This window comes from Microtus pennsylvanicus, chromosome 14 (assembly GCF_037038515.1).
Source record: "Microtus pennsylvanicus isolate mMicPen1 chromosome 14, mMicPen1.hap1, whole genome shotgun sequence".
Classification (NCBI taxonomy): domain Eukaryota; kingdom Metazoa; phylum Chordata; class Mammalia; order Rodentia; family Cricetidae; genus Microtus; species Microtus pennsylvanicus.
Genome location: NC_134592.1, coordinates 75,165,105 through 75,179,660, shown reverse-complemented (window position 1 = coordinate 75,179,660; position 14,556 = coordinate 75,165,105). Strand labels below are relative to the sequence as shown.

Here is a 14,556-nt window from a genome sequence, read left to right as displayed (position 1 = left end):
TTTTGGATATATGTCCAAGAGTGGTATAGCTGGGTCTTGAGGTGAATTGACTCACAACTTCCTGAGGACTGCATGTTGATTTCCACATTGGCTGTACAAGTTTGCACTTGTACATGTCCTTGCCACATATCCTTACCAGCAGTAACAGTCCCTTGTATTATGGAGCTTAACAAATCAACAGGTGTAAGATAAAATCTCAAAGTAGTTTTGATATTCATTTTCCTGATGGCTAAAGATGTTGAACATGTTCACGGTGGGTTTATCATCTTATAGTTCTACCAGCAATGGAAGAGGATTTCAGTCTCTTTACAGCCTCATCAATACTTGTCGTTTCATATATTTATGTGTATGAGTGTTTGCCTGCATTTGCTGCTGTCCTTAAAGGCCAGGGATTGATTGCTGGCCTAGGATGCTGTGTATTTTAGGAAATGTCTGTCCAGGGTGTGTGAGCCAGCCCAATTGTGAAGACCGGAGGACAACTTGCAGGGGTGAGTTCTCTCCTTCCATGTGCATGTGGGTTCCAGGGATGAAACTTGGGGTAGGTATGGCAGCAATCAGCTTTACTTGGTGATCAGGCTTGCTGGCCCTGCAGTATCTTCAGAACTTCCTTGTGGACCTTACTGGGTGTGGGGACTCCAAGGGTGTTCAGTGACCATCCAAATCTGCCTAGCCTCTCCACTCATTGCCCCCCACTTTAGGCGGCATAATAACCAGGCTAGCTTAATATGAAACAGCAAATTTTAATGAAGGGATATCTTACAACACCAGCGATCCAGTGATGAGCAGGAAATACAAACAAAGAGAGCTGCGGGGCTCATGCTCGCCAGATTTATAGGTAAACATTAGCCCAAGGCGAACACGCCCCCTAATGGGCTGGGCTTATCCCTACACCCCACCACCAGGAGTGTGGACATTGGTGATGTCTGCTGCCTCTGGACCGAAGTACCACTGGCTGCACGAAGGGGTGCCCTGGGCCTCTTCCCAGACTTCCTGGTTCATCAAGGCTGCCTCCTTGCTGGCCTGGGAAGAAAGCTCCATGGCCAGACTGAAGATCCTGTGGGCAGAAGAAAGAGAAGGGACAACTTCGCCTCTGGCCAAGAACTCTAAAGGAGATCTTAGAAAAACAAACTTGTTAGAGAAATAGGTTCTCTCCTTCCATACAGATCCTGGGGACTGAACTCAGGACACCAGACTTTCCTTGCTGGCTGATCTCAGGACCCTAATGGTGTCTTTGGAAGTCAACAAGGGTGGCTGCCAACTTGGGGGCAAGTGTGCATGTGTCCATATGGTGCTGCAAACAGAAGCAGGGCCTGTGTATACTGAGTTCCCTCCGTCCCCAGCTCTCCCTCTTTTGAAGGAGACAGCACCTAAGATTCCTAGGCTGACCCTAAACTGATGACCCTCCTGCCTCAGCCCCCAAGCATCTGAGACAGCTGACAGATCTGTGCCCCCAGGCCTAGCAGGAAAGAGCTGTGTGGTGAGCCTTGAATGCATCCTTCATCCTCCTGTTCACCTGGGACCTCAGTGCCCCACACCCTCAACAGTGGGCAAATTTGATGTGAGGAGACCTTGTTGGTGCCAAGCTAGATGTGAGATTCAGCCATTACCACATGGTCAAAGGCCAGGTGTCTGAAGACTTTAAGAGCCCCTAGAAGGAGGGCATGTGTCCAAGAGTGAATACCAGGTACTGCTCAGATACTGACTGGGAAAACTTGTGGCCATACAGTGGTCACAAGCACAGGGAGACATCCTCAGTCTATGCTCCATATGAGTGATGGCTGACCCATTCTGTAGGCCAGCGCTGGGTACGGCGCTTCAGAATCCCTGAGAACTCCTATGGGCATCTCCTTAAATGCATTTTTTTGGAGGTGGCCAAAATGGCCAAGCCTGCCTGATGACCTCAGTCTGATCCCTAGGGCCCACAAAGTGGAAAGAGAGAACAGACCCCAAAGCCGTCCTCTGACCTTTACACTCATGCCTTGGCATGCACATGCCCAAACATAAAAATACGTAAAAAAACAAAAACAAAACCCCAACACGTGTGATGTTCACACCTGCCATTCTAGAACTCTGCAAGCTGAGGTGGGAGGATTTCTGCACGTTCAAAGCCACACTCGGTGTTACAGATTGAGACCTTGTCTTAGAAAACACACAAAACAACAATGTCCCTCAAGAAACCACGAGACTGGCTAGGCAGTGATGGTGTGCAGCTTCACTCCCAGCTCTTGGCAGGCAGAGGCTGGCGAATCTCTGAGTTCGAGACCAGCCTGATCTACAGAGCGAGTTCCAGAGTGAGAAACTCTGTCTAGAAACAAAACAAAACATACAAAAAGAAACCCCCAAACATCCTGCTAAGACTGACTTCTGAATGACGTTTAACATGTGTTGAGCAACTGTCCGGCTCAGAAAAGGCTCTCTCTGTCCCCTGCTGACCTGGAGCTGCCCTATCTAGGGCATGAGACTGAGTGTGGGGTGCTTTCCTTGCCCGTGGTGACCTCAGGTCTCTACGGTTCCCAGTCCTACTCTGCTGGACTCTGGCACAGTATGAATTGATGGCTTCACTGCACCCAAGGTCCCAGTGTCTCAGAACTCAGAAGTGGGCTAGGAGTGGAACAGTGCTGTAGTAGTGAGGCACTCAATAGCTGAGTCCTCAAAAGCCCAAACAGTCTTCACCTGAGATAGCAGCTGGGTGGGGTTCCACCTCCAGCAGAGCTCTTGGTCCTTCTTGGTAATCAAGTCCCTGAGTTCCTCCAGCAGGCGTGACACCTGCGCGCTGGTGTCTGGCACCTGCCCGCTGGCGTCCGGGGAGGAAATGCCCAGCTCGCCCAGGAGCTGCAGGGTGGTCTTTAGGGCCGGCATCGGATCATCTGTGGAGATACAGGCTGTTAGCAGAACTCCGGTGCCCAAAGCAGCAGCTGTTTGAGCTGTGCAGCGTTGGCTCTTCTCTCACACTCAGGGAACAGGGCCAAAGGGAGGGATCTTAGGAGATCTCACTCGTCCCTGGAGTGTGGGTGCCAAGTGCATGCTGGGAAGACAAACCCAGTGGGGAGCGCACAGGTGTTTCTGTGACTGCTGCCCAGGAGGCTCCTGTGGACCAGGGGAGCTGGGGCTTCAGGCCGCTGCTCTGTTCTCTCACCCTCTGTCCTTCCACTACGAGCGACAAGCAGGATGCACCTGCCAGATGTGGCTTGGACCTGCACTTCCTGGCCTCCGGATCTAAAGAGCTGAGGTTCTGGTATCTGTAGCAGCTGTGTGTCCCAGGCACAGACCTGCACCACACACAACCCAGCAAGGTCATGAGGGTTAAAGGACCTGTTCCTGCTGTGTCGTGTCCTCACCTCACCGTCAGTGCTGGGGTTTTGCTGGGTACAGACTTGCGAGGGGCAGTTTGCTAGGAGGATCGCTACAGCTTCCAGGTCAACACTATGCTCTTTTATGGAGCCAGGGTCTCACTGTGTTGTAGCTCAGGCTGGCCTGGAACTCACAGCCTCCCAAGAGTCAGACAATAAATGTAGGTCACCATACCTTTTTCATTTGTTACGTAGCCCAGGCAGAGTAAACCCTGTGCAGCTAAAAAGTCCTAAGGAGGATGTCTGCTCCAGAGAATCCCTCAAATGACCTCTCAACACCCCCACCCTGTTGGTAGGGCCCAGGGCTCAGGGCCGGTAGATAGGTCACCCTGCCCCCAGAGTCTTCCAGCTGTGAGGTCCAGCGTGGGGTTGGAATCGTGACTCAGCTGCCTGTGTCCTACTTGGTCCACACGGGTTCCAACACCACCCCAGGGTAGAGGCACCTAGAATATGGTGCATGTGAGACTTGAGGCTCCTTCCTGCTGAGGCAATGCCACACAGCAAGGCTGTTCTTACCTAGGAGTTCCTGCCCACTTCCCTGCATGTGGATGCCCTGCACGGGAAGCTCATGTCGTGTGGCGTCCAAGGCTGTGGCCAGTGTCTTGTATTGCTCCTTGAAGCGCTTTGCTACAGCCTCGAGAGGGCCCAGCACCTCCATCTGCAGGCAGAAGGGGACACTGTAAGACACACCGCTCACTCGCACAAGAAGGGCCAGCTTCCAGGTAACAGGACCCCCTCTGACCTGCCCTGGACGGGGCCCTGTTGCTATGCTAAGCTCCACGGTGGGACAACATCAATGCTGGCAGGTGCCAAGTATTCTGCAGACTGTGTGGCAGAGACAGGTGTCCCATACACAGTACTACACTCGTATCAGGAGCCTAAGCAGGGCGGGCAGAATGTGAGTGGTGGCATCCTGATCCTGGCTCCCTCATGCACCCCTAGCCTCAGGAGCATGCTCAAACCCACCTGGGCATCCAGGATGGTAGCCAGCTCCTGATGCTTCTGCTGGAGCAGCAGCTGGCGCCGCAGCTCCAGCACCCGCTGCTGTAGACGCTCCTTCTCATGGCATAAGGCCACCAAGTCCTTCTCAGCCTTCTCCTCCAGCACAGCCAGGTTGTTTTCCATCTGTGGGTCGCAAGACCAACTCAGGTGGGGTGGGGGAGGTGACAGAGGACACACGCTGTTTCGTGAGTCCCAGTTAAGCTCACCTTCACAGACAGCAGGGTCAGCAGCAGTGTCTGCGACTCCATCATGTCCATGGTCTCCTGTAGATCCTGCAAGGGTCCGGCTGTTCAATTCCCAGTAAGCCATGTTGACCTGGCTCTTCCGGGCATGGCAGAACCCCAACCTCTGTGCACTTTATAGGTTCAAATGGTGTCCGCGGGGCTGAGGATGGAGTCAGGTCACACCTTGCCCAGAAGTGTATGGGTGTCTCCCCACTCAGTATATGGACACACTGACCTGAGCAAGGACCCATGGACACCACAGCCCTAGCCTCCATCCTGGAGGACTGGCTGCCGGGAGTCAGACCTACCCACCGTCTGCTCCCCAGTGCTCACCTGTCTTTTCTGGGGAAGGTGTGTCATTCCTTTTGGGCCAGTCAAGGGTACATGAGGCCCTGTGTCAAAAAAATGGGATGGTTTGGCTGGCTGAGCCCATAAAGATGCTTCCTTGCCTGGCAAGCCCGATGATGCGCTCGATCCCTGAACTCGCAGGAAGCTGGAGGGAGAGAACTCCAGAGTTGTCCTCGGACATCAAATGTGCCAAGGCATCAGGAACAAGAACCAATGACGACAAAATGACAAAAACAAAAACCAACAAACAACGTTCCTCAGCTTTGGTACTGCAGACCTCTGGGCCAACTAGATGCTAGCCAGGGGCATCCTGTGCACCAAGGGCCAACCAGCAGCTGTGGTTCATCCATCAGAAGCCAAAATCCAAATAAAATGTCTGCATACACCCTAACCCTAGTCAGTCCCTTTTGGTGAGCACCTGTTTAGGCCAGGCAGGTCCTGACTCCTGACTGGCCCGTCTTCAGGAGGTGCTCACGCCGCACATGAGAACATCCTAGCCAGGCCCATGTGCTGCTCTCATCCCCGCCTGGGAACAGAGAAATTTTTTTCCTGTGTTTTGAGATAGGGTCTCATGCACACCCTGGTTCAATGGAGCCCATGTGGCCAAGGATGACTTTGAACTTCTGATCTTGCCACCACCTCCCAAGTGTCCAAATGTCAGGCACCCCATTGGTTATAATTTCTGTAGCATCCTAAACTGACAGCAAGTAGCAGCTCCTGGATCCGCAAGTAGTTCTGTGGACATATGGTTGGGCCTCAGACACTCTGCCTATGCTACCATCACACACTTGAACCACATCCTTTCTGACAGAGACCCTTAATGCTAAGTTTTCACTCACAACCTGACACAATCTAGGATCACCGGGGAATTGAGGGACTTTTGGATCAGGCTGGACTGTGGACAGTCTGTGATGGGTTGTCCTGATTGCCCTGAGGGAGGCCTGGCAGCTCCTTCCCTGCTGCCAGAGTCCCACCCCTCCAACCCTAGCCAGGACTCACCTTTGACCTTCTGCAATGTGCTGGGCTTTCTTCCCTCTGGTGACTTCCCTCCAGCAGATACAGAAGCCTGTTATGTAAACAGACAGTCAGAGGTCAGGCCACTTGACCTTTGATGCATTTGCTTAAAGGTCAGACGGAGAAGCAGGAGTTTTGAGACTGCGAACACGGGAGAGTCAAACAGTGGACAGCTACGTTCATCAGACATGGGAATTAACGGCACACGTGCTGGACTGCCATCTCGATGGGTGTGTGTTTGCGTGTGCTGCGGAGGGGCTGGCGACCGACTTCCTATGGCACTCTCAGGATGTGCTGACTTCTACACAGGTTACTCTGGACTTCAGGAGACACTGACTTCTCCCTGGCCTCAGTCTACAAAGCTCACAAACAGCAGCTGCACCACCAGCAGCAGTGGATGCCCAGCTGTCAGGTACAAGAAAGGCAAGGAGCACAGTAGGGGTTGTATCGTGGTTCATTCTCATGCACCACTGGGTCTGGGGACCCTCTGTAGGAAATAAGGAGGCAGCAGGATGGAACAGGAAAATTAAAACCTACTCCTTGTCAAAACTACCCAAGCCTATTCAGACTAGAGCAAAGAAGTTTTCCAAGCCTGAGGGTCACTCTGGGCAACTACCTGCAATGGCCCTAGGTGTCAGGCCAGCAGGCAGTAGACTCCACCCTGCATAGGTGCTGCCAGCCAGGCCCTCAAGGGCACGAAGAGAATAAGCTGTGAAGAACAAAGTGCAAGCTCTGCTTCTCGCCTGCCTGACAGTGGGGCTCTTGACCACCCTGGCCACGATCGCACAGGAACTGCTGTGGCCTTGGCTCCGGAACTCGGGGTCATCGTGCTCTACAACTGCTTGTGCCAGTGCCCTCCCCTCAGAACAATCTGCATAAGGGACCACACACTCACGCAGACCTGGCTACCCCGGGTGGTACAACAGCCAAGGGCTGTGGGGTTTAGGGTCAGATACTGAAGAACCCACAGTGAAGGTAACTGGACTGAGTGTGACCAGGAGCTGAAGAGTTGACTCGCTGGTTAAGAGGAGAACTTGGATTCAACTCCCAGCAGTTGGGCCAGTGTGTAAAGGTGCTTGCCACTAAGATTGCCAAACCAAATTGATGCGCAGGACCCATGTGGTGGAAGGTGAGAATCAATTCCCACAGGTTGTCCTCTGATAACCATATGTACAGTTGGCCCGAACCCTTCTCTAATGAATAAAAATGTAGTTAAGTTTTTAAAAAGTCACCATGAATCTCATTATTTGTACACTCAATTCCAATTAAAATGTTTCAAAAGCACACCCCTAAGAATTCCAGACTAGCCTTGGTTTACGAGCTACCCAAGCAGCACGGAGATCTGATCTGGGCTCCAGGAGAGCCATCATTGGGGTAAGTGAGTGCAGCAGCAGCCCGGAACAGGGAACTCAGATGTTCCTCATCCCTCCTACACTTCCTGGTCATCCTGCAGGGGCTATACTGCCCAATACCTCCTCTCTCTTTCTATCCCACCCAGCTTGCATCCAGAACCCTCCCCACCCTGCTTGCCTCCCTCCCCTCTTTGGCCACATAACATCTCCCAGCTCAGCCTGTTCGGGTGCTGGGACCGAATCTGAATCGGGAGGGCAACCGGGAGGGCAGCAGTTCCTTTGTTTCAATAGCCTGCCTGCAGCAAGCAAGGTAGGCCCTTTGTTTACGAGCTATCCAAGCAGCACAGAGATCTGATCTAGGCACCAGGAAAGCCATCACTGGGGAGTGACATCAATGGGAAGGTACATCAGTGGGCAAGGAGACCTGATCCTGTAAAAGAAGATTCATAGGGGAGCATTCGGAGGAAGAGATGGGCAGGCACCAATGCAAGAATTCACCCAACAATCTGAACCAACATGAAACCACCAGAACCCAGCGACCTCACAACAGGAGGACATGAACACCTTAATCAAGAAGAAGTAGAAAAATTGACTTTATGAAAGTGATAGAGGCCCTTAAACAGCATGTAAAAAATGCCCTTATAGAAATGGATGAGAAGTATAACAGAAAGTTTGAAGAATTGAATAAATCAGTGAATGCTACCCTAGGAAACCAAGGAAAAACAATTAAACAGATAATGGAAACAGTTCAAGACTTGAAAACTAAAATGGAGGCAAAGAAGAAAACACAAACAGAGGGCCAGCTGGACATGGAAAATCTAGGTAAACAAATAGAGACTACAGAAACAAGCATAACCAGCAGAATACAAGAGATAGAAGAAAGACTCTCAGATTCTGAAGATAACATAGAGAAAATAAACGCCCTGATCAAAGAAAACAGCGAGTCCAACAAACTCTCATCACAAAACATTCATGAAATATGGGACACAATAAAAAGACCAAACCTAAGTATAATTGGAGTAGAAGAAGGAGAAGAAGTGCAGCTCAACGGTCCAGAAAATATATTTAATAAAATTATAGAAGAAAACTTTCCCAACCTAAAGAAAGATGTACCTATGAAGGTTCAAGAAGCATACAGAACACCAAAGAGGCTGGATCACAAAAAAAAAAAAAAACATCCCCTCACCATATAATAATCAAAACACAAAGCATACAGAATAAAGAAAGAATATTAAGAGCCACAAAGGAAAAAGGCCAAGTTACTTATAAAGGTAAACCTATCAGACTTACACCTGACTTCTCTATGGAAACCATGAAAGCTAGAAGGTCCTGGATAGATGTACTGCAAAAACTAAGAGACCATGAATGCAAGCCCAGACTACTATACCCAGCCAAGCTTTCGTTCACTATAAATGGAGAAAACAAAATTTTCCAGGATAAAAAAAATTTAAACAATACATAGCCACAAATCCAGCCTTACAGAAAGTAATAGAAGGAAAATCACTAACCGAGGAGTCCAACAATGACCACAATAACTCAGACATCTAGAGACCCTTCACCAGCGCAACTCAAAGAAGGGAAACACACAAACTCTACTACTAAAAAAGTGACCGGAGTTAACAACCACTGGTCATTAATATCACTTAATGTATAGGGCTCAACTCACCTATAAAAAGGCACAGGCTAAGATATTGGATATGAAAACAATATCCAACATTCTGCTGTTTACAAGAAACACACCTCAACCACAAAGACAGGCACCTACTCAGAGTAAAGGGCTGGGAAAAGGCTTATCAAGCAAATGGACCTAAGAAACAAGCAGGTGTGGCCATACTAATTTCTAACAAAGTTGACTTCAAACTTAAATCAATCAGAAGAGATGGAGAGGGACATTTTATAATCATAACAGGAACAATTCATCAGGATGAAGTCTCAATCCTGAATATCTATGCCCCTAATATAAAAGCACCCACATACGTAAAAAAAACATTACTAAAACTCAAGGCAGCCATCAAACCACACACACTAATAGTAGGAGACTTCAACACTCCTCTCTCACCAATGGACAGGTCAATCAGACAGAAACCTAACAGAGAAATTAGAGAATTAATAGAGGTAATGAATCAATTGGACTTAACAGACATCTATAGAATATTCCACCGAAATAGGAAAGAATATAACCTCTTCTCTGCAGCTCATGGAACCTTCTCAAAAATTGACCACATACTCGGTAACAAAGCAAACTTCCACAGTTACAAAAAAATATTAGTAACCACCTGTGTCTTATCAGATCACCATGGATTAAAGTTAGAATTCAACAACAATGCTACCCCCAGAAAGCCTACAAACTCATGGAAACTGAACAGTCAACTACTGAGCCATACCTGGATTAAGGAAGAAATAAAGAAAGAAATTAAAGTCTTCCTGGAATTCAATGAAAATAAACAAACAACATACTCAAACTTATGGGACACTATGAAAGCAGTCCTAAGAGGAATGTTCATAGCACTAAGTGCCCACTTAAAGAAAACAGAGAAAGCACATATTGGAGACTTAACAGCCCACCTGAAAGCTCTAGAAAAAAAGATGCAGACTCACCTAGGAGGAGTAGAAGACTGGAAATAATCAAACTGAGGGCCGAAATCAACAAAATAGAAACACAGAAAAAATCCAAAGAATCAATGAAACAAAAAGCTGGTTCCTGGAGAAAATCAACAAGATTGATAAACCCCTATCCAAACTAATCAAACGGCAGAGAGAGAATATGCAAATTAATAAGATCAGAAATGAAAAGGGGGACATAACCACAGACACAGAGGAAATTCAGAGAATCATTAGATCTTACTACAAAAGCCTGTATGCCACAAAATTGGAAAATGTAAAAGAAATGGACATTTTTTTTAGATAAATACCATATACCAAAGTTAAACCAGGACCAGGTGAACAATCTAAATAGACCTGTTAGTCATGAAGAATTAGAAGCTGTTATCAAAAACCTCCCTACCAAAACAAGCCCAGGACCAGATGGTTTCAATGCAGAATTCTACCAGAACTTCCAAGAAAATCTAATACCTGTACTCCTTAATGTATTTCACAACATAGAAACCCAAGAGTCATTACCAAATTCCCTTTATGAAGCTACAGTTACTCTGATACCAAAACCACACAAAGACTCAACCAGGAAAGAGAATTACAGGCCAATCTCACTCATGAACATCGACTCAAAAATCCTTAACAAAATATTGGCAAACAGAATCCAAGAACACATTAGAAAAATTATTCATTATGATCAAGTAGGCTTCATCCCAGAGATGCAGGGCTGGTTCAACATACGAAAATCTATTAATGTAATCCATCATATAAATAAACTGAAAGAAAAAAACCATATGGTCATTTCATTAGATGCTGAAAAATCATTTGACAAAATAAAACATCCCTTTATGATAAAAGTATTGGAGAGATTAGGGATACAAGGGTCACACCTAAATATAATAAAAGCTATATACAGCAAGCCGACAGCTAACATCAAATTAAATGGAGAGAAACTCAAAGCTATTCCATTAAACTCAGGAACACGACAAAGCTGTCCACTCGCACCATACCTCTTCAATATAGTGCTTGAAGTTCTAGCAATAGCAATAATACAACATAATGGGATCAAGGGGATTCGAATTGGAAAGGAAGAAGTTAAACTTTCGTTATTTGCAGATGATATGATAGTGTACATAAGCGACCCCCAAAACTCCACCAAAGAACTTTTACAACTGATAAACACCTTTAGTAATGTGGGAAGATACAAGGTCAACTCCAAAAAATCAGTTGCCCTCTTATACACAAAGGATATGGAAGCAGAGAGGGAAATCAGAGAAGCTTCACCTTTCACGATAGCCACAAACAGCATAAAATATCTTGGGGTAACTCTAACCAAGGAAGTGAAGGATCTATTTGACAAGAACTTTAAGGCATTGAAGAAAGAAATTGAAAAAGATACCAGAAAATGGAAGGACCTCCCTTGCTCTTGGATTGGGAGGATCAACACAGTAAAAATGGCAATTCTACCAAAGGCAATTTATAAATTCAATGCAATCCCCATCAAGGTCCCATCAAAATTCTTCACAGATCTTGAGAGGACAATAATCAACTTTATATGGAAAAACAAAAAACCCAGGATAGCCAAAACAATCCTATACAATAAAGGATCTTCCGGAGGCATTACCATCCCTGACTTCAAACTCTATTACAGAGCTACAGTAATGAAAACAGTGTGGTACTGGCATAAAAACAGAGAAGTCGACCAATGGAATCGTATAGAAGACCCGAATTTTAATCCACAAACCTATGATCACCTCATTTTCGATAAAAGAGCTAAAAGTATACAATGGAAGAAAGAAAGCATCTTCAACAAATGGTGCTGGCACAACTGGATGTCAACCTGTAGAAGAATGAAAATAGACCCATATCTATCACCATGCACAAACCTCAAGTCCAAATGGATTGAAGACCTCAATATCTGTCCGAACACACTGAACCTGATAGAAGAGAAAGTGGGAAGTACCCTCCAACAGATGGGCACAGAAGATCGCTTCCTATGTGTAACCCCAGCAGCACAGACATTAAGGGCAACATTGAATAAATGGGACCTACTAAAACTGAGAAGCTTCTGTAAAGCAAAGGACACTGTCACTAAGACAAAAAGGAAACCTACTGACTGGGAGAAGATCTTCACCAACCCTGCAACAGACAAAGGTCTGATCTCCAAAATATATAGAGAACTCAGACTTTAAAATGCTAATTAACCCAATTAAAAAATGGGGCACTGAACTGAACAGAGAATTCTCAACAGAAGAAGTTCAAATGGTCTAAAGACACTTGAGGTCATGCTCAACCTCCCTAGCAATCAGGGAAATGCAAATCAAAACAACTTTGAGATATCATCTTACACCTGTCAGAATGGCTAAAATCAAAAACACCAATGATAGCCTTTGCTGGAGAGGCTGTGGAGGAATGGGTACTCTCCTCCATTGCTGGTGGGAATGCAATCTTGGGCAACCACTTTGGAAATCAGTGTGGCAGTTTCTCAGGAAATTCGCGATCAACCTACCCCTGGACCCAGCAATACCACTCTTGGGATTATACCCAAGAGATGCCCTATAATATGACAAAAGCATTTGTTCAACTATGTTCATAGCAGCATTATTTGTAATACCCAGAACCTGGAAACAACCTAGATGCCCTTCAATGGAAGAATGGATGAAGAAAGTGTGGAATATATACACATTAGAGTACTACGCTGCGGTAAAAAACAATGACTTCTCGAATTTTGCATGCAAATGGATGGAAATAGAAAACACAATCCTGAGTGAGGTAGCCTAGACCCAAAAAGATGAACATGGGATGTACTCACTCATAATTGGTTTCTAGCAATAAATAGGGGTCACGGAGTCTACAATTGGTGAACCTAAAGAATCTAAATAAGAAGGTGAACCCAAGGAAAATCATATAGTTATCATCTTGGCTATGGGAAGTAGACAAAATTGCCGGGGAGAAAATTGGGATCTTGGGGGTGGGGTGGGATTGGGGTAAGGGATGATGGGCAGAGAAAAGTGAGAAGGGGAGGATGGGGGAAACTTGGGGAAACAGGATTATTAGGATAAAGGAAGGTTGGATAGGGGAGCACGGAAGCACAATTCTTAGTTAAGGGAGTCACCTTAGGGTTGGCAAGAGACTTGAACCTACAGTGGCTCCCTGGGGCCCAAGGCAATGTCCCCAGTTAGTTCCTTGGGCAGCTGAGGATAGGGAACCTGAAATGACCCTATCCTATAGCGATACTGATGAATATCTTGCATATCACCATAGAACCTTCATCTGGTGATGGATGGAGATAGAGACAGAGACCCACACTGGAGCACTGGACTGAGCTCCCAAGGTCCCAATGAGGAGCAGAAAAAGGGAGAAGATTAGCAAGGAAGTCAGGACCACGAGGGGTGCACCCACCCACTGAGACAGTGGGGCTGATCTATTGGGAGCTCACCAAGGCCAGCTGGACTGTGACTGAAAAAGCATGGGATAAAACCGGGCTCTGAATATGGTGAACAATGAGGGCTGATGAGAAGCTAAGGACAATGGCATGGGGTTTTGATCCTACTTCATGTTCTGGCTTTGTGGAAGCCTAGCCAGTTTGGATGTTCACCTTCCTAGACATGGACGGAGGGGGGAGGACCTTGGACTTTCCACAGGGCAGGGAACCCTGACTGCTCTTTGGACTGGAGAGGGAGGGGGTGAGGAGTGGGGGGACGGGGAGAAGGGTGGGAGGAGAGGGAGGGAAATAGGAGGCTGCGAGGAGGCGGAAACTTTTTTTGTCCTTTTCTCAATAAAAAAAAAGAATTCCAGACTAAAAGGGGCACGTGCCGAAGCCAGATGCCACCCTCACACATCATACACGAAAGCCTGTCAGAACCCAAGAAGAATCACAGGATTCAGGTCTTGAGACCCCCATGGCAGCACGTCCCTGACGCTGACTTGGGAGCCCATGCAGTCAATCCCCAGCAGGTGCTGGGCTCTGGCACATGAAGGCCTGGGCTCCATCAACAGGTCTGTGTACACACCTGACTGCTGTTGGATAATCTTTTTGTACGCTGTAAAGATGTGTCTCTGCCCAAGGCACCTTCTGATTGGTTAAAAAGAACCTGAAAGACCAATAGCTAGGCAGGAGAGAACAGGTGGGGCTTCCAGGAGAGAAGGGAACTCGGGAAGAATCAGAGGCTCTCATAATTAAGCCAGGGAGACGCTGAGGGAGTCAGCAGTACAGAGAGGTAAGGAGCCACATGGCAGAATGTAGACTAATATAGACGTGGTAATTTTCTTTTAAGACAGATTTTTCTGTGAAACAGTCCTACTGCCCTGGAAATTTCGACCAGGTTGGTCTTGAACTCACAGAGGTCTGTCTGCCTCCTAAATGTTGGGATAAAAGGTGTGTGCCACCACCACCACCCGCCAGAGCTAGTTGGGAACAAGTCTAGACTAAGGTCAAGCTTTCATAATTAATAAGAAGTCTCTGTGCCATCATTTGGGAACTGGCAGTCTAAAGAAGGTCCAACAACAGATGACCAACAATTGCGGTTGGACGTGGTTGCCCTGTCTTTAATTCCAGCCTTCAGGAGGTACAGGGGTGGATCTCTCTATCTCTCTAAGTCCCGGCCATGTAGGAATATGTAGAGAGACACTGTCCATAAAAGAAAAAAGGCAGAAAAATCCATAATGGTCTTT

At 47.1% G+C, this 14,556-nt stretch overlaps 1 protein-coding gene across 1 annotated transcript in view; it reads right to left on the bottom strand.

The window, feature by feature from the left end:
* Positions 1-885: 885 nt before the first annotated feature.
* The window catches only part of LOC142834739 (HAUS augmin-like complex subunit 8), a 90,679-nt gene continuing 77,008 nt past the window's right edge, over positions 886-14,556 (bottom strand). Inside the window, exons 6-12 of the mRNA XM_075947556.1 lie at positions 5,924-5,990; positions 4,910-4,968; positions 4,559-4,624; positions 4,317-4,475; positions 3,867-4,008; positions 2,702-2,867; positions 886-1,054 (exon numbers count right to left, since the gene is read on the bottom strand). Coding sequence (XP_075803671.1) covers positions 886-1,054; positions 2,702-2,867; positions 3,867-4,008; positions 4,317-4,475; positions 4,559-4,624; positions 4,910-4,936 — 729 coding nt within the window. The 5' untranslated portion in view covers positions 4,937-4,968; positions 5,924-5,990. The remainder of the gene's footprint in view (positions 1,055-2,701; positions 2,868-3,866; positions 4,009-4,316; positions 4,476-4,558; positions 4,625-4,909; positions 4,969-5,923; positions 5,991-14,556) is intronic.